This window comes from Glossina fuscipes, unplaced genomic scaffold (assembly GCF_014805625.2).
Source record: "Glossina fuscipes isolate IAEA_lab_2018 unplaced genomic scaffold, Yale_Gfus_2 2, whole genome shotgun sequence".
Classification (NCBI taxonomy): Eukaryota; Metazoa; Arthropoda; class Insecta; order Diptera; family Glossinidae; genus Glossina; species Glossina fuscipes.
The window spans coordinates 17,951,779-17,977,914 of record NW_023998416.1 but is presented as its reverse complement, the minus strand read 5'-3'; the positions used below and the strand labels follow the sequence as shown (position 1 = coordinate 17,977,914).

Below are 26,136 nucleotides of genomic sequence, written 5' to 3'. Positions count from 1 at the left end.
AACGTATTAATAAAAGAGAAAAAGGGTCCAATATTTTGCCAACTTTATAACACATTTTCCTGCTCCCACGGAATTTCTTTGGCTCTCAGAAATTGCTTGCACGGATTTATGTACTCATATACGCATGTACTGTTTAAAAATGTAGTCGGGGAAGCATACGAACTGAAGTATACGTAATTATAGTCGTTTCGAAAAATTGCTTTAGTCGAAATTATTGCCATTTGTCAGCCTTTGATGGTGTCGGCTGAGACCATTAATAAACCAATTTCCACGAATTTTCATTTCAACAATAAATTCCTATTAAGATAAGGGTAGATATGATTAGCATCAGAGAGAGAAGAAAAGACCCTAGCGATAGTTGCGATCCGAGTAGTAGTTTCTTTTTATATGAGTATTAGGAAAGCATCAGTTTTAGCAGCCAAACGTCACGTAGCAACTGCCGCGGTGAATTCGTTCAGTACAAGCAGTCATCACAGTTCCACGAACATATATAGAAGTCGTAAGCGTGAGCTTAAAGTAAGTTCATAATACCATTTATCGTGAAATTTAAGCAATGCTGAGCACTAATCGGAAGTTATATGGATTGCAATTTAGGCGTGTATTCTTTGAGAACAGTTATCACAGTTGTATTTGCCGAATATCAAGACGAAACAACTATTAAAAGTGTTGACAACACAAGATAAAGCAAACTTTATGAAAATTGTTCGGAAGTCGCAAACTCGACTGCTTAAAATTGTAGAACCTGATCGCATAAATATCTATTTGCCCAAAGCTTCCAGCGATGTAAACAATATGCGAAATAATGTCCGAAATTTACTAAATCGAAGTAACGAACTGATTGCTTCGCCACTTAACAGGTACTAGGTTCAATAGTTTTGCTCATGTAATCATTTTTTTTTTTTTTTCTTTCTAATTTTAAAGAACACTCTACATCTTAATTGTTTGTATTGAAATACGCTGCTGAATACGTACAGTGTTATGGGCGGTTTCTCCGCAAATGCCTGTTCATATGGCAATGTAGGCAAACTTGTGAAATTTGACAAAGCAATGGGTACTTAAAAATTTGCTTCTTTGAATTTCACACTTACTTGCTCGCTTATTTTAGAGCAACCTATTTGGCTTTTGCTTCTTTCAATCTCGCAAATTTTAGACTAATATGTTTGTTTATTCAGATTTTCTCATATTGCAAAAAGTGCGATGCCGAAGCTTACCTTACACAGGTGGTCCTAAATATTTTTAATGTTTTTATTTTTCTACATATTTGCAATAGGTCCTCGATATTCTTGTATCTTGCATAACGGATTTGGAGTGTATTTAAAAGAAAAAAACGTGTTTATGGTTATTTGTATTTGAATGTGTACCGATAAAGATACCGCACATAGAACGCATATGTGCCCATCACATGCAAGCGCAATAAAGTAGAACTTAAATATGTTCAACTATTCGGTATTCGTTATTACTACATATACAACGGCGTCAAATATCCCCACATTTCGTGCATTGTAATTTTCTTGAAATCAAATCCTGAAGCAAAAACTGTTTTAAGTACAAATCTTGATAAATATGATGCTTTCGTAAATGGCAGAAGACAGAAAAAAAATCCAAAACAATAATAAAAATTGAAAAAGTATTTTTAATCATGCGGTCGTTTACTGACAATTAGTCATATGAGTGGTCAAGACAAATATTTTCTGGGACAAATTCTCAAATATCAATAAAATTAATTGCATTTTTTTTTTAACATATTTTTGTCGATTAATAAAGAAACTTTGCCCAACATTTTTATTTACGTCATTCGCTTCTTTTGCTTTAATATATATTATAATTTCATTTTGGCACACAGTAGTGGCAGATATATTAATGGTGTAAATCCGTTTGTAATCCATAAATACTTGCTCAAAAATACGTATGTATTTTATTTTCAATTCAAGACATTAAACGCTTAACTATATTCTTAATGAACAAACGAAAATTATTTTGAATCGAAAACTACGAGGTAGCGGTACGGTGTAATCTTAAAAAAGGGTTTCATTCATTAACTTAGATGCACATTATATGCCGGTTTTTTTATACTAAATGGGAAAAAACGAACAGAAGCCTCCATTAATATCGAGAAGCAAAAGGTTTCTGAAATCTCATAATAATATGTAGTTGTGGTCACCATAAGATTTTTAGTCGTTTTATGCAGTTTCATGCGTTAATAGATTTCCGAACGCCGCAAAAACCTATATAGACATCTTAGACTTGCTTGGAAACTAAATTTAATCACAGGCCTTACTTATTCGAATTGATCATCGCCCATAGATAATAATAATAACAACACTAATGATAACAATAACAACGATTCTAAATGTTGTCCATCATTGGCTATCACCACTTTTTCCAACATCTCAGGCAGTTTTCCAATTCTATCTCGAAAAAAAAAGCTCTAGCCTTTTGAGAGAGGAATCCACATTTGGGTATTGCGGTAGGAACGGAAGCAACGTCCGGACAAATAATCAAAGCCATCTATTGAAACCCGTATTAACCGGAAGCAGTAATTCATGCTGATGACACCGGGAAAGGTGCGACATTGCAGGTTATAACTGTGAACACTCCCTGAAGAAATTTCACTCTACGGAACAGAGTCTCTTCTTACTGAAAAGTCACGTTATCATAACTTCCAGAGCACCAAACCCACTTTTGTCGTCAGTTATTATTGCTGGCATTCCTTAGTGATGGTTTCATTCGATTAGAACAAATTCTAATACAGCACGTCTTGCCAACTCTCAAAATTGGGCGACATGGGTATTTTGCTTCATCGTTGAATATCGTACCTCCTCCACGGTTTTGTTCGCGCGTAAGAACATTGCCCTACAAATTAAGCAGAAAACGTAAAGTTTCTCGTAGATAGTATTACTATGACAAAGAACTACGCTTATGCAAAACGCAAAGGTTCAAAACCCTAGGCTTTAGTGTGATAACTTATACGGCTGTTTCCAGCTTAAAGGCAGTGCTTTTAAATGAGGAAGTCATAGTTCTACTTAGCATCCAAAAGTGCATTTGGAAAAGGGAACGAACTAATTTGTTCTTGCCATACTATTATCTAGCATTCGTTTTTAATATAGATAGAGCTGAGCTGGGAGCGCCCACTTAACTTTAATCCAACAATGTATTACTTTGGAGTAACGCAATTATAATAATAATAAGAAGATTAATAATTATTGCCGACAGTTTAAAAATCAAGGTAAAAAACGCGTCGATCCGACTATTGATAGGAACAGTTTATAACGTCATCTAATGCTTTGCAGTTGTAGTTTTAAAATTATTAACGGGAAGATCGCAGAGAATTCGCCCTCAAGCAGATATCCGTAGAAGGCATTGAGGGTTGGCCTTAAAGCAGATCTACGCATATTTTTCCAATTTATTTTTTTTTCTTTTCTTTTAATTATAACACGCTTTTAAGTAAGAATTACGTTAACGATTTGTTGTTTCATTTTTGGTAAACATTCCCGAGCAACAATATTGCCATACATTTAAGTACATGTTTATTAATAGGCAAACAAACAAAAGTACATACATACATATATATGTCATAATTTTGGCCTTAAGCCAGAGAGAGAGAAAAACAAATAGAATATATATTTTATTATTATTAAACATATTTGTTTTTTATTTTTTTGCATATGTTTTTGCAAAATTTTAATTTTTTCGCCTTTTTTTTTTTTTTTTTTTTTTGTAAATATAGTCACTCGAAATGCTTAATTTTTGTTTGTTATTTTTAATCAATTATTGAGAAATTAAGTAATTTTTATTTTTACACAATACACAATCAAAACAATTATTGGTCAGGGTTATGTGACGCGGAATTTTTTTAATTTTTTTCGTTTCAAATTAATGTTATCCTAGAACGCGAATTTCAGATGCACATAAAAATTCGATGTAAAAACACTTTATATCTGATCACATAAAAATTATTATTTATTTTGAATATAGGATTTCATTGCTATTTAGGCCGCTTGTATTTGATTTGTTGTACGCTCACATATACGCATACAACACGTATGGACGGCCTCCGAAGGTCTGGTTCGTTAAGCACTTTATTCAGTCATCACATCTGTTTATTGTACACGCTATGTTTTGTTTTCTGATGCTCATTGCTATACTACTTTTATTTAGCGCCACTTTACGATTTCCATTCAGGTTTCGCATAAATTACAAGGTTTTACTTCCTTTTTATTAGCAGCGTTCGCGTCTCTCAATTACAAATTCTCCTTCTTTTTGTTTTTTTCTTCGTGTAGGATGTTTAGTTCACGGAAGGCTCGCAACTTTGTTTGCCGCCATTTTGTTCAAAAATAACTCACATAACTAGTAGTATAGCTTAGAACTATTCGGTAGTAGAAAAATCTAAAGTAAAATCAATTATTATTCACAACTAGTGAGCTCGAAGTGCGTCGACAGTTCCAGAACTTTCTGTAACTGTAGGCAGGTATTACAGACGAGCTGGTACTAATAATAACAACAATGGAGAGAAATTTTTTAGAAGAAATAATAAGTGAACAGCACCTATTCTGCTATCGATTAATGAAAGGGTTTGAATGTGAACTTGACTGGATTGAACTGGGTAAAATAGAGCTTGACGACAATTCAAGCTCATAATCAGTCCAGAGATATATTTTCGTTAGCTGATTACTTGATTATCTAAGTAAATTAATAAGCCAAAACAGAAGGCTTCCTAAGCTTCTAAAGTTATTTATTGTAATTGCGCTTAATTCGCAAAAAGCTGAGTTAACTAAAAAAAAAAAAATTATTTTTCTTTAAGATAAAACACCGACTGCCAAAAGTATTATTACGATGCCCAAACTGAAGCGGGTACAATACACTATGTTGCTGACATTCTCACTTTAAGTATTCTTCTTCACAAACGAACAAGAGGGTAATGATTTTTTCAGGACTTTATAAAAAACTATTTTAGAGGTTTGATAGATGACTCGATCTTACTGACCCTATTTCATGCTTATGTTAAGTTAAGGAAGTTTCTTCCTAAAATTGACGTTCCAGGTGAGCAAACGACACCCAGTAAAGAGCTTTACTCGTTAGACTTTTTTATAATGTCGGCTGATATGACCTCGTAGAGTTTGAATGAAAGCATACAGAACCCTACGTTTGTGTTCAAACTTTACTTTTAGTCTTCTAGTTATTACCAGTGCTTTCGCGGGTCTACTGCTTTTTTTTCATATTTAAACTAGATCCATGAGGCAATTAATTCTGAGAATGAATGTGTTACCCTTCAGCATTCTTTTTGAATTGTAAACCATAAAAATGGACGTGTTTCTCAATACGGATATAGAAGCTTGCATTCATTGATTGAAAATGTATATTTTAACGAATCCTTGATAGGTGTGCCCGAAAATAGAAATGGTGTGAGGACGTTGTGTTCGCGAATATCCGACTGTGGGCGATATCTTATTGATAAGAACATTACGCAGTCTAAAATGCGTTCCCCCTAATAAATTATATAGTATTCGCTTATTTCAAATGTTGTATCGGTATGAATATGAATTGAGTGTTATATAAATGAATTAATGCGGAATATTGCTTCAAATCGTTACCGAGAACTTTGCGGAATATCAAGCAAAAGTAGGCTTCGCAGAATCAACCTAGAATTTCAAATTGATCTTGAACATACTTCTTAGGATATCTTAGGAGCATCTTTGAATTAATGTATTGGCCCGCCCCGAAAAGCTACTGAAGATCTTATATGTATATGTGTAGGCATATATGTAAATTTATAAAATTTTTGGCTTGAATAAGAAAAAGAGAGAGGGGGCGGAAGGGGGAGAGTAACAATATCAGTTAAAATCTGACTTCAAAGTATATAAGAAAACAAAAAAAAAAACAAGTAATGACTGATGAATAATCTTTTCACTTAGCGAAGAAGCAATATTTTTCTCTTTTGATCGCCGTAAACATGACTATAAACGATTCTTAATAACTTTCAACGTAGGCTAGTTAACCTTCAATGCGAATATAAAATGACTTTCAAGCCTTTCTCGTCCTTTCCGTACAGCATTTCAAAATCTGAAGATCTTGCTTCGATGCACGGCTGCCTAACAAGAAGAGTGAATAACACTATTATTGCGTTTCTTTATTTTATTTTTTTTAATGCGGAAAGATTTCAATTTTTATGTTTATCGCCTGTATGTTGTTTTTTGTTTTCTTGCCTTATTTTGTATTTTATTGGTTTGTTAGACCTTATCAAGAATGTAATCATCATTGCCTCTGCCACTGGACGGCACATTCATTTTTTCTTTTCGTTTGCAACAACCAGAAATATTTTGAGAATTCTCTTAATTGATGTGAGACTTGGAGGAAATGTCTATATCGACTATATCAACTTACTCTTTGCTGCCGATAGAAAATATGTTTATCAAAACTTAATTGCTTGGCTTGGCGACAACGTTTTGAAAGTGTACAAGAAAGGGCGTCACATGGCGCGATCACACAAAACGCTTTCCAAACTAGCAAAACAAAAGTTTGCGTCAGCTTTTAATCGAAAATTTATTTGAGTTTTATAATTATTGCAAGATATTTGAAACCGTATCGTACATTTTCATATGTATTCTACGGTCATCGACTAAGTGGGCTAAGTGCTAAGTGTTTATACTAAACGTAGGCCTTACGGTCAGCGTGTGTTTTAACCAAAAACTCAGACGGAAAGACTGACATAATCAAATCCAGAAGTGTACATACACGTAACGATACCTTGTACGCATATTTTTGGTTGTTACAAATGAAACAACGAGTTTTGCAAAGCATGCCCCGCCTTTGGACAGTAAATATGGCAATGCTAAATAATCTGAAATACGTTGAATTTTCTCAAAGTCAAAGTATATGCAGTCATCTCATATTTTGACATATTGCTCTTACGCAATGTGATCAAAGGGGTTTTTCTCTCATTTACGCGAGTAAATATTCGATCTACGCTAAATACAACCTCTTCTTAATGAAGTCATGATCAAGTAAAAGGTCTACAGTGGGCTACAGTTTATCATTAAATACCCACTATATACCCTACGCTGCCTTACAGTTGTTCAAATAACGATTTTTCAAAATAAGATATTGTGTGTGAAGTGGGCGAAGGAAAGATCGAATCTGAATCATTTTCAATATTGTTCATCCTAGGCCCTAAACACGTCAGTGCAGCAAATTTTATCAAAACACCTCGACTTGTATATTAAACACCGGACAGACGGACAGACAATCTAATTGAAAGATGAGTCCATTTCAAGTTCTTCTAGATATTGCATACATCTGCACAAACTTAATATACTGCTGTACCACAAATGTTGTAGCGTATATATATGAAAAGAAGGCTGAAGCCAGATTTTCATTTTGATTCTATTGAAATCTTTAATCAATAATTGGTATTAATTACGCAGTAAAAGAGAATCTTGTAATGATTCCAGGCTCTTTCGCAATCTGAAGACTTTAAATAAAAATAAATATCATCATATAAGAATTCGTGCGAAATATTAAAAAAAAATCTTAAACTGGTAAACGGAGGCATCGATGTTCTTTCCATATATCTAAAGCAAACCACATATGGGTATAAACACTTGTGGATTAAATTGAATATAATAAAGGAAATCTCATTAAAGTTCCTTTATAATTGATTTAATTATTAATGCGAGGGAATATTCTTTGAAGTAAATAGATACGCATGTGAATCCACTGCAATTATACTAAAAATATGTCAAATATATGCAAAGTTTTCTGAGTTAAAATAAATGTGTGTATGTGCATAAATTGAAATGTAAAATAGTGCTAAATGAAAATTTTAAATAATTAACTATACAACTATACAATATTATAAATACGTTGTTAACGATGATGAGATCATCGAAAATTGTATTAAGTCATCTAAAAAATATTGATCTTTATAATAATGATAATGTCAGCTATCTCGGGTACGACAATCAATATTAGGGTGAATTGAATGGGGAAAGTAAATACGTGCGTATCGGCCTGATAAAGGCTTAATATTTTATATGCTCCTCTAGGCATTATCATAAAGCAAATAATTTAGTGTTGTTGTGCAGTTAGTTGTTGTTGTTATTGACATTGCGTATTAAAAAAAAAAAAAAAAAAAAAAAAAAAAAAAAAAAATAGAAAACGAGAAAATGCAATATTTTGCATTTTTCTTATTGCGAAAGTTACAAAAATTCTCTTAATTAAAAAATTGGAAAGGTTAATATCGTATATGTAGGAAATTAAAACACTTTTTTGCTTACGTGTTCACCAAATACAGTAAATGTCGTGGAAATGTGAACGCTATTCATATACACCCGTGCATACTTATGGTGAAAGAAACAATAAACGGACGCGAAATTGCAATCGCAGAAAAAAAAGCATAAATAACAACAGCGACAGCGACAGCATCGAAAGCAAATTGAAGGGAATGAATGATACAAACACACATACATATTTAACAAGGTAAAGTTATATACAACTCTTCCTATGCTGTTGAACACAAAAACGTGCCGTAGCTTTTTCTTTCTTTCTTCTTCAAACGTAGTAAAAATTTAATTTTCTCAATAATTTCAGTGTTGCATGTGTGATTGTTTTCCGGCATCGATGTGTACTTTTGCACTCGCGACATATGGTATGTGAAAAAAGTGTATGATATTATCTTCAATTTGTTGTTACTTCTCTTAAACAGAGTCTCAAAATCTTTGCTATAAGCATTAATAAATTTGTTTAAATGAAGTTCTGTAGCCAATTATCGGACAAGAATTCATATAAGTGGTATGTGAAAATTATGAAAGTCTTCTAAAACTTCAAAATGAAATAGAAAAGGAAACCCTTTTTAAAAGTAGCTAATTCGATAAATAACGTACAACAACAACGTATAAAGCATGGATCAGTCTAAACGATTCCGGAATGATAAAAATGTAATCGTCCCTCCGATCGATTCTTTCCACATACAGATGTAGTCGCTTTACTATTCTCTAGATTAAGTATTCAATCGCAGACTCTCTTTTCAGTTTCGACGCATGTAGTGTATTCTGTTGAAATGCTACCCAATTAACCGTCTTATAGATTACATAAATTTAAGCTTATTGTCAACTGTTTTATAAGTTCTTCACCTCACGTCAAACTCAGAGATCACGTTTCCTCTTTCGTTTATGCTTTTTTTTAAATTTGTATTGCTTCCTACAAAATCCTTTGCTCTCAATCGCCCAACATTTTAATAAAACGAGTTTACAGCTTCCTTATATATCTCATCCATAACATACGTACGGTAGGAGGGTATTCATATCTTCTACATCCATCCATTCCTCTTGCGAAACAATCATTGACTTTCTGCTCAGCGCTATGTTCGGGTGCTTTACCACCCGTAAAACCTATGTCAACCTTTTCAATCTTTAGCACATAAATTTCTCTTGATACTGCGGTCTGATGATCGTTGTTATTAAGGACATTAGGATAAAGTTAATTACTTGAGTAGTCTTTCCTTCCGATTACACTTATGTGACTATCTCTTCTGGCACATTTTGTGTTTGCATTGTAATTATGTAAATTGACTTATGTAGTCGCAGATAAAGTGTTCATATTGTCATAACGTACTCATACTGCCAAGGGGTTATCGATATAATAACATTATTGCTGTGGGAGTAATTGACATGACAGAGACGTTCTAAAAGAGCACATATTCTCATCAGTGCGAAAGTATTCATGTGTCCGTCCGTCTTTCTAATTGCAATTCTTAAAGTAGTAAAAACTGAAATAAACAATTTGGGTTTTGTGAATTCGGTTAAATACGCAAGTGGTAAAAGAGTCCGAAAACGTCACGAATTAAAACAAATGTCAATATGCTAAGTTAAATATAAAATAGTCATGTCAACAAATTTTTTGCCTTGAAATTGATTGTTTTATGAATTAGTATTTAACGCTTTTATTTCGTCCCAAATTTTTTAGATAGGTAGATAGATAAATTTGACGTTGATGCTTGTACACTACAAATTTCGGTTGCTTACAAACTGCCATTCAATGTATGCCATATCAATGTGTAAAGAGACGGACGACAATAGGCAGCATCTACGGTACTGCAAGCTACTGATTGACGACGATCGAGTTCGCGTCGAGTTGACTCGAAAACTCGAAGTGTCTAGCGCGATGGCACTCATAATATCATCAATAAATTTGAATTTTATCCCAACGCACAGACACGTTTAATACCTAGTCTTATATAAAAATTTAGAAAAAGTACATAGAAAGCCTACTGCTATGCCAAGAGTTGATAGGAATAGACTACCAAAATTCGTCCAAGACGAATAACGATCTGCATGGATTAAATATTATCTAAAATTATTTGTATATCAGGCCGTGTCAAAAAGAGGGTATCTAGCACTCGTTGCAGGCGCAAAATGGCCTTACCATTGATATTTCTCGATGTTTCCCTTTTATTCTTATCATCCGTTAGGAGGTTACAGAAGTATTTTGTCATTTCACTTAACTTTGCTTTGCATTAATCCCATTTTTTTTTTTTTTTTTTTTTTATTTCTTCCTTGAGTGTGCAAAGTCAAAGAAAATTTTATAGAGATTTGATATTTGGTTAATTGAATTCCATTCCAAGTTACACAAGGTAATGTCATTCATCAACAGATATTCGCACAAAATGCATTCGATTTGAAATTTGAAGAAATGTGACTTGCGCCAAAGATCACCGTAAAGCAATTAGAAAACAACTTAATTGTTTGCTTTCGATGGTAGATACGTATCACCACAATCAAGTTTCTTAACTTCATTTTCTTCTGGGGTATATATCACGCTTTCCTAATGAAAAGTTGTCGTCTTGAGAGTTTGCAATTTTCAAATGTAATTTATTTCTAGCACACTAAAGCTCTAGCGTACACATATTTTATATAACGGAAGTATTTTATATAAGTGAATGCATTTTACAAACATGACTATCAATAACACAAATCCCTTATCTTTGCATTAGGGTTCATTTAAAGTTTTTTTTCCTTTGTTTAAATGTTTTTTCCTTATGTCATACATCGATTTATTTTTAATTTCACTTTTATTTATTTTTTTAAAACTTATTTTAAATTAAATATACTTTTAACAAATCCAAGAAGAAATTTTTCAAGATTTTTAAGACATAAAAAGCAAACTTGATTTCAAGCTTTTCGCTCCTACATGTATCAACTTGAGTGTAAAAAGCCACCCAATCAACAAACTTTTTCCTTTTTCTCTACCTGAATATTCCGTTGAAGTCTTCAGCTCAGTTTCGAAACTCATCATGATATATGCGGGCAGCTGCGCTTAAATAATACCTGAACGGAAATAACATTTTCTGGTAGTGTGCTTTTCTCTGACTTGCATTGTAATCAAATATTCTATCTTTATAAAGAATTTTTCTTTAAAAATGCTCTGCATTGCTGAAGGCACGTTTATAGCAAGTTGCAATCACGGTTCGAATGAATTCAATTTTTTTAATTGATTCCCAAATGTGTAGGGAGCGTGTTACGCTAAGCAATTCCTAAGAACACATAAGAATCTATAAATTATGGATATCACCAACAATATTGCGTACAAGAGCAATGTCCTGTGCATTCCTTGCCACCCGTGCTCTTCCCGAAAGTAAACAATTTAAAAAGTGTTTTCTTCGATCGAAACTGTTTCACAAGAAGCTAAATTGCTGCCTTATTTAAATGATTATAATTGCGGTTTAGAACTGCGGATTTATAACTGCGTATGGTTTTATTTTTAAATTTGTATAATATGCAAACTTTGGTTTGGCGAACTTTGATAAGTTGAACATTAAAGCAAAATAAAACCAATATCAAGCCAATTTGAAAAAAGCAGATAGTAATATGGCGCCTACGTGCGGTAGAGTCGCAGCTTTCGTGATCGCTTGGCCGATAAAGTCATAACACTTATTGATTGGGCACAAAGCCATTAGGTTGCGGGCGCTACCTTTCTATCTTTTTCCCCTTTCTTGCTTCTTTCTGATTTGTCACCGTTTTACGTGAATAGGGGACATTGTATGAGCCTCTTGGCTCGACATATTCGCCATAAGAATCATATAACTTTTTGAAGAGTGGAAGAGAGTGAAGAAATTAACGATAACTTGTCTTCTCTTTTTCAATATTTAACAGAAAAATAATTAACTTTTCTTACTCTGGTGCTAATAATGAAATTATATTTAACAAAAGTTTACTTACTATTTAAATCTACATTAGTTCCTATTAAAATCCATGACTAACTGATTTGCATTTGTTTTTTTTTTTTCTTTTTTGATTATTAATTTTCCTCTTTTTTTTAATATTTAACCAAAGTATTGTACATGAATATTTTGTTGCTTTTGTTTGATTTTCAATGAATTAAAAAAAAAAAACAAAAAAAAAAACAAAATCACTTCTCAAATACTATTAAAAAGCGATGATTCATTCATGCATTTAACTTTCGCGTTGTTCGTGCTGCTACCGCTTTTGTCGTTTTGTTTGTGGCTTTAAACTTGATCAGTGCGAACTGAGTTTTTTACATCACCTTGCATTCGGGCCAATCAATTCTAACAATATCGCATTATCAAACGAATATCATCCATGTATGCGTATGAGTTAACGCTTTCAAAGCACTAACAGATACTTATTATATTTCTCGCTGTTTTCACATTCAATCATTTGTTAATGATTAGTTTACGCTTGCAGTGATCTTGTATTGAAACACTTGTTGTCTTATCTGAGATCGTTGCTTTTTTCTATTTAAATTTATTTTTTTAAATATTTTATTACGAAATTTTCTCTTTTTTCATTTTATTTTCTATACCTCACGGAATTCTTTTGTAATTTCTCAGTAACATAACAAACAAGCAAAAGTAGAGATATTAACCTTTATTCGCGTTACCAAAAATGAAGCCAATGACCATTAAAAGCTGCTTTTCGCTTATCGTTGTTATTGGTTTTAATGACTCTCCTCTACTACTCGTTCTTTTGTGCTCTTCTTCCAAAACGAACTGACATACGTTTTGTTTCAACTACTTTTTCTTATTCCGTTTTTGGTATTTTTCAAATTCAGTTATTACTGACAGTTGGGTTTTGTTTGATTTCAAAATAAAAAAAAAAAAACCGCTTAATTACACGCTTATTCAATGTCATACGTTCTTAACGTTACGTTACGACCGGTTGAATGGGTTAAAGAAAGCATTATTTATATATATGGTATTATTATTATTTTTTATATTTTATTTAGCATTATTTACGTTATTTCACGGTTTATTTATTCATGCACTCTCTCGTACGAGAAAATTGCTCGAAATTTTTCGTCGGTTTGTGTTATTGCTATCATTTTGTTTGAATAATAACGCGATCACCCGCTTCTTAATTTCATGTTTATGTTTGTAAAGCGAAAAGCAAACTGAATCGACTGAGACTGTAGGCGCAACAACAATGGCAAACCACCGAAGACATGTTAGCTTGATTAGCTAAAGATGAAGGGTATATTCCTGTTATCAAAATGCCTGCAACACTCAAAGGGAAACTTCATAGATACCAAAGCGCCTATATATTTTTGAAGAGCGTGAAAATCTGAATTGATTAAGTCATGGCTGTCCGTCTAAGTAACTGTGTGTCTATGCGTTGCGTGCTATTGACACAAAACAAAGATATCGGCTTCAAATTTGGTAGAAGCATCGGAAGTTTCTGCACCCAGGTCGACATTCAAAACGGACCAAATTGGCCAGAGAACACGGCCGCAGTAAAGCGTAAGCTGAAGGCAACTCCACCTCGCTAAGCAACAATTTTTGGGTTTTGCTCATTACTCAAAAAATTATAAAAGTAGAAGGCTGGAATTTTTTTACGTTTACTTTACAGACTACTCTACTACTTATGGGCCAAAAATGAGAAAAATCGGCCATGCTCACACGAAGCTATAATATGCCTTTTAACCGTGAGGTAAACAAGACGAAATGTTTTAAATTATTTTGTACATTACTCAAAAGAAGATATATCTGTCTGAGAGGCGTTAGTTCTACATTAATTATGGTGGACGCTGTGCATGGTGGATAAATTTTTTCTTTACAATTCCTTTTAGCGAGGGCTTCTTTCTCATTGGCCTAAATAAAAGCTGGGGATGCTAAAGCGGTGGGTATGTGAGATTCGGCGCCAGCCGAATACTCTACTTGTTATTGTAGAATTTTACTTTGCTCTCAGAGGAGATTTCCTTCAATATAAGCAGAAGCAACTAACAGTTTCAACAACACTACTACTACTAATGTTTTCTGGCGCAAACCAAAGTTTTGCCAGCTGTTTATTGTTCACGCAGCGCTCTCGCTGTAGATACAATTACTATAGAACAATTAACATTTTCTGTTAACAATTCCAATGTTAAAATTTACTCATTTACTTTTGCTACGATTGGTTAGCGTACGTGATAATTTGTTAAAATGATTTACCGAAGTCAACGAGTATGTACCCAAAGAGGATGAATAGCAATAGAGTGCGCACTCTTTAGCTTTACTAGTACGCGAAGATATCATAAATGGCACGTTAAGGAACAGGCGGATAACCACTTATGAAAAATTGAACTTTTTATTGAAAGAATTCCTTTCCTGGTTTTATAATTGGTTGTTACGAACTTGAAAGCTTTCATACATACATACACAAGCTTACTCGCACACATTTTCGTTTTCGATCTAGTGTTTTATTGGAACGCACTCGCCCATCTTCAAAATAGATTGTGCGTAGTAATGCATTATTTTGCATTGAAATATTCTTAGTTTTATTTTGGTTGTGGTAAACATATTGAGACGAGCAACACTAATCACTAAAGTGATAGCTTCCATAACTTCAGAGCCGAAAGCAAAACGACCTTTCACGCTTATAGATTGATTAATAAAAATTAAATAAGTTTAGTTCGCGTATTTCCCAAAACACTTAACTCCTAATATTTTTACATAAAATGTTTAACTCATTCTATATGTAGGCCTAGGCTGCGTGGGCGATTCATCGCCACGCCTTACTAAATATAATCGATTTATTCAATTTATTAACAACGATTAGAAGTATAGCGGAAATTTTAATATGGGGTGATCAACATGACAGTTCGGTTTTCGCGTAAGCAGTGCTTAATAACTCGCTCTTTATAATTATGAATTAATTATTTTCCTTTTTCCAGCTTTTTCCTAGAGATTTAAAACTTGTTAAGTAATGGAGAATGACTTCTTTAACGTACTCGACGCTAAAAGAGAGTTAAGACAGGGTATAGTGGAATGTCAGAAACGTTGTTTTGGTGTACAGCGTCAAATGGTTAGCTGGAATGTGCCACGGTCTTGCGGACGTTGATAATTACTTTCTGGCTAAAAGTTACTTTGATGTACGTGAATATGATAGAGCTGCTCATTTAGTGCGGAATGCTAGTTCTCCAGTTCCCAGATTCCTTCATCTTTATGCCACTTATATGGCAATCGAATCTAAATGACTCAGGTCACTTTAAAGACCTGGGTGAGCTTTTGGTTACTTTGCGGGCAGAGCATTCGCGAAATAAATTAGACAGTTGCAGCATGTATTTATATGGTGTTGTGATAGAAGGGCAAAAGCGACCAGGTCAACGAAGGAGAATCGGAAACAATCAGGAGAACATTAAAAAGAATCACAATTTCTTATATATATATATATATATATATATATATTTATATATATTAATAAAGCTATTTTATATATATATTGAAGCTATTATGTACTTCTATATACTAGTATTCTATATACTAGTATATAGTATTCTACATACTAGTATTTACTTCAAACTATATTAAAAGAAATTGAACAAGTGTTCGAGAAAACATCTGCTGTTATTGGCCCTAAAGCATTTACTATTGATTGTTTGCTAGCAATATTTTCTGCTATACTCGAAGAGAAGGCTGGTCTTACTTGTAATTGGCTTTCTCAGATATCCACACTGGTGCAACTCAAGCTCTTGAGTTTTGTTAGCAATGAAATAAATAACGGATAGATTAGCTCGATTGCAATGTACTGTGGGTCTTGAATTCGTAGTCTTTGTAGGCAAGGTTGCAGGCTTTAATGTACGTCAATATTTATGTGATTTTATGCGAAAATCCCAAATAAATAAATTTCAATATCACTTATGCGAATCGTCTCTGCCAAAGAACTATCGCGGTTTCGAAGTTTCAAAAATCCTGTTTTTAACGAAACTTTCTCTACCAGTATTGCATAAGGTATACCAAGTAAATCAGTACGTGTAAGTTCTTCAATAAGCGCCTATTTAGCTTGTCTCCTTCGTGCAAACAGGCTAGAGCGCATTGAAAAGATGCTAATTTGCGATTTAAACTTACTAAAAGTCTTTGACCATTTTCTACGGCATCGAGCAACAATGCTAAAGAGGGGCAAAATTGTTTTAAAAAAATTGACGAAGAAAACTTTAGAAAAGGTACCTGCAGTAGCAATTTCTAGATTTATCAATGAACCTATGAGGCATATTGGAGGATTTGTAGAATTCTCGTATTGTGGATAACCTAAAGATTGCGTCACGTTAATACTAATTAAAACGATCTGTAATGCATTTCGTCATTCGAGTCACACGTCACGTTAGTGTGGAGGTGAGCGAAATTTGTGGAAAAACTCGCTATATTTTTGGGTAAATTTTACTACGAAAAGGACAAAAGCACTCCACTGTTACTTGTGAGTTAAAGTCTTCTGAGAAGTCTAAAAGAAGGCGAAGGGCTGGTAAAGAAAGAAAGAAGTAAGAAGAACCTTATGAAGATGCGGAACTGCCCAACAGTATAACGGACATGGTAGACCCTATTCGAGCCCAACTTTTTGACATGTTTATAAGACCAAATTCTTTTTTGCACGATCTTGTTTTACACAACTTTGAAATGCCTTGATTCACCAATGAGAGCAAATACACTTTTTTACATGAATTTTCTGTTCTAACATGGATCCAAAAAAAAAAAAAACATTTTTTTTAATTCCAAGCAATTCAGTGTCTCACAGAAATTTATGTGCACGGCAACGAAATACAATTGGGGGAATATTGGGTTCAGATGTCAGTCGGTTTACGCCCACACAAGTGCTAGTGGCTTGTTCTACTGGAACTTGGCCGTTATTAACAAATGAAATTCTTCATTTGAGACATACCCGACAAATGATCTGATCACAGCATTTTTGATCCAGTTTGTAACAAATGTGCACGCTTGTTATTAAGTAGCGATAAATAGCTTGAAAATTGATTTTTACTCCTGATTTCAACTTCAATTTTTGTGTGTTGTATGTAACTACGGACTGAATTTTCACTATACACAAATTTTAATTTATTTCTTGTAACAAAATGGGTTTTTGATTTATGAATATGTAATGTGAATTTCATTATTTTTTTTTTGCACGGTTTTTAGAAAAAGTATGCACAGCTTTTTAATCTTACACGATTTTTTAAAGTTGTTGAACATATCGTCAAATTTAGCATATGTCGTATGTATTGTTCACACCATCTCTTTTTCTTGCACGGATTTCTAAAGAATGCAGTTTCTGTATACAAAAGAGAGTTTGGTGGATGTATTTTTCTTATAACCTACAAAACTTGTGGTATATTATATTGTATATTAACTTTGTAGGGATTTATGCATTACTCAGAAGAGCTTGAGATAGACTCATCTTTTATTAAACCGATGGATTCAAAATCAGTTTCTGATTTGATTTACGTGTATTTATCTGTTTGCCCGCCTTCTTTTTTTTGGCTCGAACTAGGGGAGTGGTGTTCAGATCGGACTATTTTTTCGACCACTGTCGAGCTAGGGTACTGGTGGCCCACTGTATTCTTTTTACAGTATGTAATTAATTTAATGTAATAACAAAAGCTTTGATTTTAATTAAAGGAATTTTTTTCAATTTCATGGAAATGACTTTTACCAAAGTTTATGATCATCAGTTTTATTCGAAGAAATTTTTGCATCGAGTGGAAAAAACAAATTTCTTACATTTTACAGCTAAAAGCTTCCGAAGCTTTTATGTATAGTCATCTAAAATTGACTGAGGGAAAGTATATTACTTTAGTTTACTTAAATAAAAGCTTATTTTAAAAAATATTTTTTATATATTTTTTAATCCAAAAGTCTTTCGTTTAGTTGTCATTCGTTTTTGAGTGAATAAAAATTATCATACAGAATCTTTTTTTTTAGTTTTCTTATTTAAAATATGTGACCAATAATTTAAAAAAAAAAAAAAAAAATTTTGTTGTTTTGCTTCGCAGTAAAATGAACCATTTTGAAGAATCAAAACTGCTCAGTTAATTGAATAAAACCAATACGCACTTCATTGTTACAATTTAATAATAAATGCGGCAAAGATCATGGCCGACTTTAAAAAAATCATACGGCGGAAAGACTGTATGCCAACTGGAATATCGCATTCGGAAGAAAATTTATTTATAATGTGAATACTCAATAAAGTTTATTGCTTTCAATTTCTTTTAAAGCCAACTATTTTCTAGATAGACGAAATCTCCCCGTGCGGTCTCTTGACTGGACTTTCTTTCCCACATTGGTTGAAATTTATACCTGGTTAGATTCAATTATAAAAGAATTTCCCAAGGTTGCTTCGGGTTTCGACATTGGCCGTTCGTTTGATGGGCGTTTGATCAGGGGCATTAAGATCTCTTTTAAACCTCACAAAAAAGCAATTTTTATTGAATCGAACATTCATGGTAAAGAATGGTTAGCGTCGGCTACTGTCACTTACATACTTAACGAGCTGTTGTTTTCCAAAAAAAAGCATATACGCGAAATGGCCGAGAGTCTCGACTGGTACATCGTACCGGTATTAAATGTAGACGATTTTGTTTATTCGCAGGGAAAGGTAAACAATTAATTTATTAATGTCGTGAGTGGGGTTTTGTCTTTACAGTATTTTCTTGTCGCTCGTAGAAAGTAAGATTTCGCAAGTCAAGATCTGTAGACGTCGACGATTTCAATTCAATAGCTCCGTGTAGAAGTAAGTGGTTTTGTTTACCACATTTTAGATATTAAAAAATATTGCAGGAAAAGCTGATCTTAACTATGAATCTGATTCAGGCAAGCACACATTCTATGCTGACCCATTATCAGACGCTGTTGTCTTATCGGAAGCTGACCTCGGAATTAATTCGGGGGTTAACTATATTAGAAACTGCATACCAGATGATACTGTTAAAGTTTATATAGCGCTAGGTGAGGCTACGGAGAAAGCAACTAAGCCTTGGATCCATAAATCATATGTTCCTGATAACTACCAGCAAATGATGTTCGTGGCCAAATCATTTACTGAAGCTGTATATACAACTTTGCGTTCTCAATGGAACCTCGAAACCATTGCTAAGGCACTAAGTACGCTTGACTCTTAATATACTTAATGTTTGCCAAATTGTGACTGAAAGTTTTCTAATATATAGCCATTTTCACCGATGAAAGGAAAAGTTTCGTGGAGGTCGACAAATATGTGCCAATATGCTTCACTATTGAATTACCTGATAAAGATCAAGATAAAAAATCTCGTTTTCGATCAGCAGAAGAAATGATTTTACCCGTAAGCGAAGAGCTTTTGGGTGGATTTGCGGGAATGGTTGAGGCTGTGAAGAAACTTCATTATATTTAAAGGGGAGCTGATTGAGTGGAAATGCCAAGAAATAAATTGTAGCAGACTACAGCAGGCCATTTTCTAAACTAATTATTGTAAAGACAACTTCGAACACATGCAAACAAAAGTTAGCAAAACAACAAAAAAATAAGAACTGCGATTTATGATTTCGATTAGCAATATGTAAGATTCTAAGAAGGAAAGTGGTCGCCTTGCGCTTTAGTCCATTTTCTACGCATTTCAGTTTGTCAAGTCAATGAAATACTTTTCGCCTTTTTGATCTTTTTAACACAATCCGTTTTGTGTTGTTTTGCGATAATGGTCCCAAACCATTATTCGTACTATTCAAAGTCAAAATTCACCTGATATCCTAACTTCAAGTTTTGGGTTGACTTTTACGATTTGGTAGTAAGTTAAAAAGAAAAAAAGATATCCGCTCTTGTTTAACAATGCTTGCGCTAAGCCTTAGACCCTTGTTCGATGATTGGTATGGCCGTATATAGGTTTTTCCTCGAATTTCTCTAGGCGGCAGCCGCCCGGTTGATTACAAAACTTATAATTGGCACAATAACTTAGCTCTGATATAAGGACTCGCCAATTGACGCAAGACACGTCTGTTCTTGTTTTGATTGCGCTTTGTATGCATATACGCAGTCATACTTTCTGCATCAATAAGATACATTAAAATAATTTAGAAATTTTTTTGGTTTTCTTTCTTAATTAATTTTTTAAGTTAAATTTTTTTTATCGAAGATTGATCGTTCAATTTTGGGATTGACTCCCCAAACGCCTACTTCAAATTGAAGCATATTGTTGAGGAAGTGGTTGGTTTCTCCTTCTTTAGGAAAAGTTTGCTTTGTCAGTTCATTGTGTGGCACTTCTGCTTAACTCTAAAAACGTTTGGGAAACTTCATAATAATAAATTCGAAGGGTTAATTTTGTGGAGTTTACTAAATGTCTCTGTGGCGATATGTACTTCCATAACAATTTATTATCGAATTCAAGAGAAAATTAGTAGAAAAGTTGTATTTCAATATTCTTCCCTTTACATACATTTATTAAAAAAAATAAGGCAGAATTGCTTTCAATAAATGCAAATTCAACCATCCCAGACCATTAGTTTCCCCGACCATGAAAAATTCCTGGAGAGATTGGCATCAAGGTTTAGATGTAATACAAAGATGTTGAAAAACAATTTCTTATTTGGAATTTCCCATCTTACAGTACGTTTCGTGTGCAAGAGTTTACTGCAACATTTTTCTTGCGGACGACAATGAATGCGCCCAAGAGTATGCACAGAAAATTAGTAATTCACAAGATAAGTACTATGGCAGCAAAACGAAACAAGCACAAAAAATTTTCACTAATAATAAAGAGAGACTTTTAGCTAGAGACAGCGATCGACACCAATCGTTCTACTAATTGTTGACTTGATGCGCCGTAGTAAATAAAATTTTCCAAAAAAAAAAATAATAATCCAAGCCAATGATTGAAACTTAAGACGAACTATTTTCAACAAACATTGTAAAGGTTATACAGCAAGAGAAGAATAATAATCACAAGAACAAATTTACTATTTGCAGAACTTACGCAAGAACGGCCTTAACGGTATTGATAACAGAATTAGGGTATAATTTAAAACAAATTATTGCCTCAACTGTGTTTGAAGACAGTTGGCTTTAATAATAAGAATTTTATTTATAGAGTTTGCCAAATTCTTTGGTAAGAAATATTTCATATCTTTAGTACTCAAAGGCTTTTCGAAAGAACCTAAGTTATGTCTATGCGCTCCTAACACCCAGCGTCCGTTTACAAAACGTATTAACCGTTTCATTTATATTTGTAGTGACATTCCTCTAAACGGTTTCAAGCTCTTTTTTGGTTCAGCGCAAAACTAAAGTCAGAGCTTGTCGAAAGTCCATTTCATTTACAATTCTCCAAATTCTTCAATGCTTTTCACTTAGCTTGTTCGTCTAAGACAATGTCCATTTATCATATCTTATTGCTCCTAAGCAAGTATCCTCGCGTCGTATCCTATGCCGTCGTTGTTGGCCAACTTATTATGGTGCTTTGTATACTAATAAGGAAATTAGGGCTAGCCTTGCTAGAACCATTGTCGTGACTAGCGCAGAAATGAATTACGGTGTTATGTTCACTTTCATATACTTTCTAAATACGTTGTCATCTGTCTCCAATGGCTGGCGTTGCCAATCAATTATTGGTTTTAACAACTGTTGGCTTAACAAAATTCAGTTATTTGTTATCCAAAGTCATTTTTTTGATTTTTGTTCTCTACATGGGCAATCAATAAAATCTAAAAATTCCACATCTACCGATAGTTCGAAAAATAAATGAACAAATAGTAAAATTCCAAAAAAGATGAAAATATTTGAAAAATTAAACTGATTTAACGCAACCATCATAAGAACAATAATGTGCGCTTTGTTATTGTAATAAAGTTAATTTAATTTTTATGAAAAAATCATGCCGAACATCAAGAAAGTGTTACGACGGATCAAAGACTGCATGCCGTGCATCAATCCATCCCCGATGGAAGAAAACTTATTCATGATGTGAGTAATTAATTATTTAAAAAGGCTTTGGCTTTTATTCGTCAAACATTTTCTAGATAGACGTAATATTGCTCAGAAAGATATTGACTGGACGTTTTATCCTACACTGGTTGAAATTTACACTTGGTTGGATTCAATTATAGAACAAAACCCCAAAGTAGTTAGTAGCTTTCACATCGGTCGTTCGTATGAAGGTCGTTTAATAAGGGGCATTAAAATTTCCTTTAAACGCGGCAAAAAAGCAATTTTCATTGAATCGAATATCCACGCGAGGGAATGGATAACGTCAGCCACTGCCACTTATATAATTAAAGAATTATTGCTTTCCAATAAGCCTGATGTACGCAAAATGGCCGAAAGTCTTGACTGGTACATTGTACCGGTATTAAATGTAGACGGGTTTGATTATTCACACGAGAAGGTTAAAAAAGATTACATATTATCTCTGAGTAATAACTTTTGTTTTTGTAGGACCGAACGTGGCGGAAGTCGAGGAGACCTGTGAATGACAAAAGTGTCGGCATCGATTTAAATCGTAACTTCAGTTATCGATGGGGATGTGGGTGATTTTGTACTTTATCCTCTGTAACGTTTCAAATATCATTAATCATTCAAGGGAGAAAGGCTGGTCCCTCTTCAGTACTATACCCTGGTCCTCATCCTGAATCTGAGCCAGAAACTAGGCAATTGGTAGACTTCATCAATAAGGGAATACCAAATGGTAGTATTGTGATGTATGTGGCTCTGCATGCAGCCGCCCAATGTATACTTTGCCCGTGGACCCATACAAGAACACCTCCAAAAAACTACAAGGAAATGATGTCTGTTGCGAAAGCTTTCACTGAAGCTTTGGCTGTTCGTTACGGCACTCAATATAAATGCGGTAGCAGTGCTACAATATTGCGTATGTTAAATAATTTGTTTATTATATGAATTGATCACGTAACTTTTTAAAATACAGAGAAATTCTCCGGCGGAAGTAAAGATTGGGCTTACGCTGTAAAAGGAATACCATTAACTTTCACCATAGAATTACCTGGTAGAGGCACAAAATCCCGTTTTGCGTTACCAAATAAAAGAATTTTGCCTATCGGCAGAGAAGTATTGGACGGCTTTGTTGGAATGATTGGAGCCGTGAAGAAACTTGGCTACATTTAAAGACAAATTGATCGGCAAAAATATGTACTAAATAAATTACAGTAAACTAATTTCTAATCGATATTTAAAAAAAACATTTAAAATGTTTCATAGGAATAAAAATTGACTAAGCGAAAATACGTAAAGTAATAGAAACGAAAATGTGATATGGTTTCATTTATTGCTACAACGCAATCTCTCGCTTTTTGCCCCGTCAAATTTTCTAATGCCTCTGATGTGACATTTGCGTGGCATAAAAATAGTTTTATGCGCTGTGTTTATGTGCTGATTTTCAACATTTATCTTGTCTTGTGAATTCTCTCGTAACGAGTTATTGGGAGTATAAATCAGCTCGGTCTGTCGAAGAGATTAATCAAAGCATTGGCTGCTTTCCCTTTTCCCAAGCAATTTTCGGATTTCTTCTTGAAAAATTTCTTGTTTCTTGGGTTCATTCAGAAAAAAACCCACGCTTAGATAACTTCATAACAATCGAAGAGCCGGTCAAGCAAGTAAAAAGTTGTTAATTGAAACCCTGTTTAATCGGAAGAATTAATGTCTGCTGATAACGCGGAATGTAGTATTCCCAATAAAATCAGTTTTGGCATATTACGCACTTTTTTCCCACAATTCACAGCAGACATTGTTTGTAATTTTACTTAGTGATGGTTTTATTTGGGTTGAGTCCAAATGCGGCCGTCAGCTTTACCATGATCCAAACTATTTCCACTATTCACTAACTTCTCTCAAAAATTACGACCTGTAGGTTGAACGCAATATTACATAGATGGATATCAGACGGGCAAATGGACAGACAGGTTTTGAATGGTTCAGAAAATGACTCCGACTCGATCGGTATAATGAACAGTGGCACTATCTTAAGATCTTCTGCATCTTAGATACGACCGCACAAATTAACATATCCTGTACCACAAGTTGTGTAGGGTGTAGAGGATCTATTGAAATATATGCAATATACGATCACATATTCCAAGTTCCAATGTTTTGAAATGAAACTCATTGATGCTTACCGTTTAGTTGCCTTTGAGTTTTGAGTTTTCATAAATTTTCATTCAAATCCGTTTTCTTAATTCTGATATTCGAAATTTCTTATATAAACAGTAAAATCCAAAAAAAATGAAAACAATTTAAAAGCCAAGACCACACAAATGCTGCGTAAAACTAGCCTATGGTGTGTTTTCCGTTTTTAAATATATCTTTAAATTTGGGAAAAAATCATGCTGCCACGGTACGTTCATATCGCACCGGGAAATCCCAAGTCCAAAAATACAGGAACAATGTGTAAACACAAGTGAATATAGGGAAATATACTGAGGGCGTATTTGACAAATCAACTTTCTTTCCAGACAGAAGGAAGCTTTCTCGAAAAAAAGTTGGAAATCGACCTTTGGATTGGATCACCTATCATACGCTGAATGAAATTTATTATTGGTTAGATCAAATTATTCAAAAATTCCCAAAGGTAGTTAAGGGCTTTGATGTCGGTCGTTCGTACGAAGGCCGCTTAATAAGGGGCATTAAACTTTCGTTTAAAAGCGGCAAAAAAGCAATTTTCATTGAATCGAATATTCACGCTAGAGAGTGGATAACATCAGCTGCTGTCACTTACTTAATTAAAGAATTATTATTTTCCACTAATCCTAGTGTACGTAAGATGGCGGAAAGTGTCGACTGGTGGATAATACCGGTATTAAATGTGGACGGTTTTGTTTATGCGCACGAAAAGGTAAATAAATTATGGATAAATATTTATAACACACGTGCTCCTTGTTGCATTTCTAGGATCGAATGTGGCGAAAATCAAGAAAGCCATCAAGTCCCAATTGTTTTGGTACCGACCTAAATCGTAATTTCGATTATCAATGGGGAGGTAAACATTCCCTTATTATTTCAATTTCGACAAAATTTGTCTTTAATTGCATAAATATTATTAAAGAAGTCGGAGATAATACCGATCCTTGCTCGATGGTGTATCCTGGCCCCCACCCAGAGTCCGAACCAGAAATTGAACAATTCGTAAAGTTTATTAATCAGAATATACCAGAAGGTTCTATTAAAATTTATATTGCTCTACATTCGGCTGCACAATTAGTACTTTCACCGTGGAGCCACACCGAAGATCTTCCCCGGAATTACAAGGAAATGAAGTTCGTAGCCGAAGCCTTCATTCAAGCCTTATACAAGCGCAACGGGACCGAATACACTTTCGGCACAAGTGCCAACACATTAGGTAAACAATAATAATATTTTACAGCAATTGAAAGGCATTAATTGCTTCCAATTTCCTCTAAATGCAGGCAAATTCTCTGGTGGAAGCAAAGACTGGGCTTATGCGGTGAAAGGTATACCAATAGCTTTCACTATCGAATTACCTGATAATGGTGAATTCGGCTTTGATTTGCCAGAGCAAATGATTTTACCTGCATGCAAAGAACTTGTAGATGGATTTGTGGGAATGATTAAAGCCGTTAAACAACTCGGTTATATATAAGGAAAAAATTCAGTGAGCAAAGTATTCACTAGAAAAAAAACCAAATCAAATAAACTAAAAATAGTAGGAGGTATCACGACCATTATTACGCACCAATGGGGCGAATATTTTAATACGCACTTCCAGCTCGCTACTACAAAAAAAAAAACATGCTTTGCATATTTGCCGTGTATCGTATACATTTTATATTAAATCAATAATACGCAGTTTGTCAGCACCTGGAAGGCGATTGCACAAAATACCATATGCAAAACACCATATGCTTTTATACAGCTAAACATATGTTTGTGCGATGGATGGGTATTGG

General features: G+C 33.9%; 4 protein-coding genes and 1 long non-coding RNA gene across 5 annotated transcripts in view; 4 read left to right on the top strand and 1 right to left on the bottom strand.

The window, feature by feature from the left end:
- The window catches only part of LOC119633193 (platelet-derived growth factor receptor alpha), a 100,716-nt gene extending 87,300 nt beyond the window's left edge, over window positions 1–13,416 (bottom strand). The window contains exon 1 of the mRNA XM_038026578.1: window positions 12,880–13,416. The gene's annotated coding sequence lies outside the window, so the exon portion shown is untranslated. The remainder of the gene's footprint in view (window positions 1–12,879) is intronic.
- On the top strand, window positions 8,154–10,238 carry LOC119633195. Its single transcript, XR_005246859.1, has 2 exons — window positions 8,154–8,475; window positions 8,587–10,238. It is a non-coding gene; the product is annotated as an uncharacterized LOC119633195 (long non-coding RNA).
- A 5,205-nt stretch (window positions 13,417–18,621) lies between the features above and the next one.
- On the top strand, window positions 18,622–19,628 carry LOC119633001 (mast cell carboxypeptidase A-like). The gene is made up of 4 exons (XM_038026186.1): window positions 18,622–18,854; window positions 18,923–18,989; window positions 19,070–19,360; window positions 19,426–19,628. Exons 1-4 carry the CDS (start codon window positions 18,783–18,785, stop codon window positions 19,626–19,628), a joined length of 633 nt encoding a protein of 210 aa, XP_037882114.1. The 5' UTR covers window positions 18,622–18,782.
- Window positions 19,629–22,094: 2,466 nt separating this feature from the next.
- Window positions 22,095–23,341, top strand: LOC119633000 (zinc carboxypeptidase-like). The gene is made up of 5 exons (XM_038026185.1): window positions 22,095–22,183; window positions 22,244–22,604; window positions 22,655–22,742; window positions 22,800–23,087; window positions 23,145–23,341. Exons 1-5 carry the CDS (start codon window positions 22,095–22,097, stop codon window positions 23,339–23,341), a joined length of 1,023 nt encoding a protein of 340 aa, XP_037882113.1.
- A 1,274-nt stretch (window positions 23,342–24,615) lies between these two features.
- LOC119632998 (zinc carboxypeptidase-like) lies at window positions 24,616–25,829 on the top strand. The gene is made up of 5 exons (XM_038026184.1): window positions 24,616–24,619; window positions 24,685–25,064; window positions 25,121–25,208; window positions 25,275–25,568; window positions 25,636–25,829. The coding sequence occupies exons 1-5, from the start codon at window positions 24,616–24,618 to the stop codon at window positions 25,827–25,829; spliced, it is 960 nt and encodes a 319-aa protein (XP_037882112.1).
- Window positions 25,830–26,136: the final 307 nt, after the last annotated feature.

Excerpts from the sequence above, each read along its gene's own strand:
- LOC119633001 (XM_038026186.1), top strand. The coding sequence starts at position 18,783 with ATGGCCGAGAGTCTCGACTGGTACATCGTACCGGTATTAAATGTAGAC. Across the intron at positions 18,990-19,069 it reads TTCAATAGCTCCGTGTAGAA|GCAAGCACACATTCTATGCT; the intron begins GTAAGTGGTTTT and ends AATCTGATTCAG. Across the intron at positions 19,361-19,425 it reads AACCATTGCTAAGGCACTAA|CCATTTTCACCGATGAAAGG; the intron begins GTACGCTTGACT and ends TCTAATATATAG.
- LOC119633000 (XM_038026185.1), top strand. The coding sequence starts at position 22,095 with ATGCCGAACATCAAGAAAGTGTTACGACGGATCAAAGACTGCATGCCG. Across the intron at positions 22,743-22,799 it reads CTTCAGTTATCGATGGGGAT|GGAGAAAGGCTGGTCCCTCT; the intron begins GTGGGTGATTTT and ends TAATCATTCAAG. Across the intron at positions 23,088-23,144 it reads TAGCAGTGCTACAATATTGC|AGAAATTCTCCGGCGGAAGT; the intron begins GTATGTTAAATA and ends TTTAAAATACAG.
- LOC119632998 (XM_038026184.1), top strand. Across the intron at positions 25,209-25,274 it reads TTTCGATTATCAATGGGGAG|AAGTCGGAGATAATACCGAT; the intron begins GTAAACATTCCC and ends ATATTATTAAAG. Across the intron at positions 25,569-25,635 it reads CACAAGTGCCAACACATTAG|GCAAATTCTCTGGTGGAAGC; the intron begins GTAAACAATAAT and ends CTCTAAATGCAG.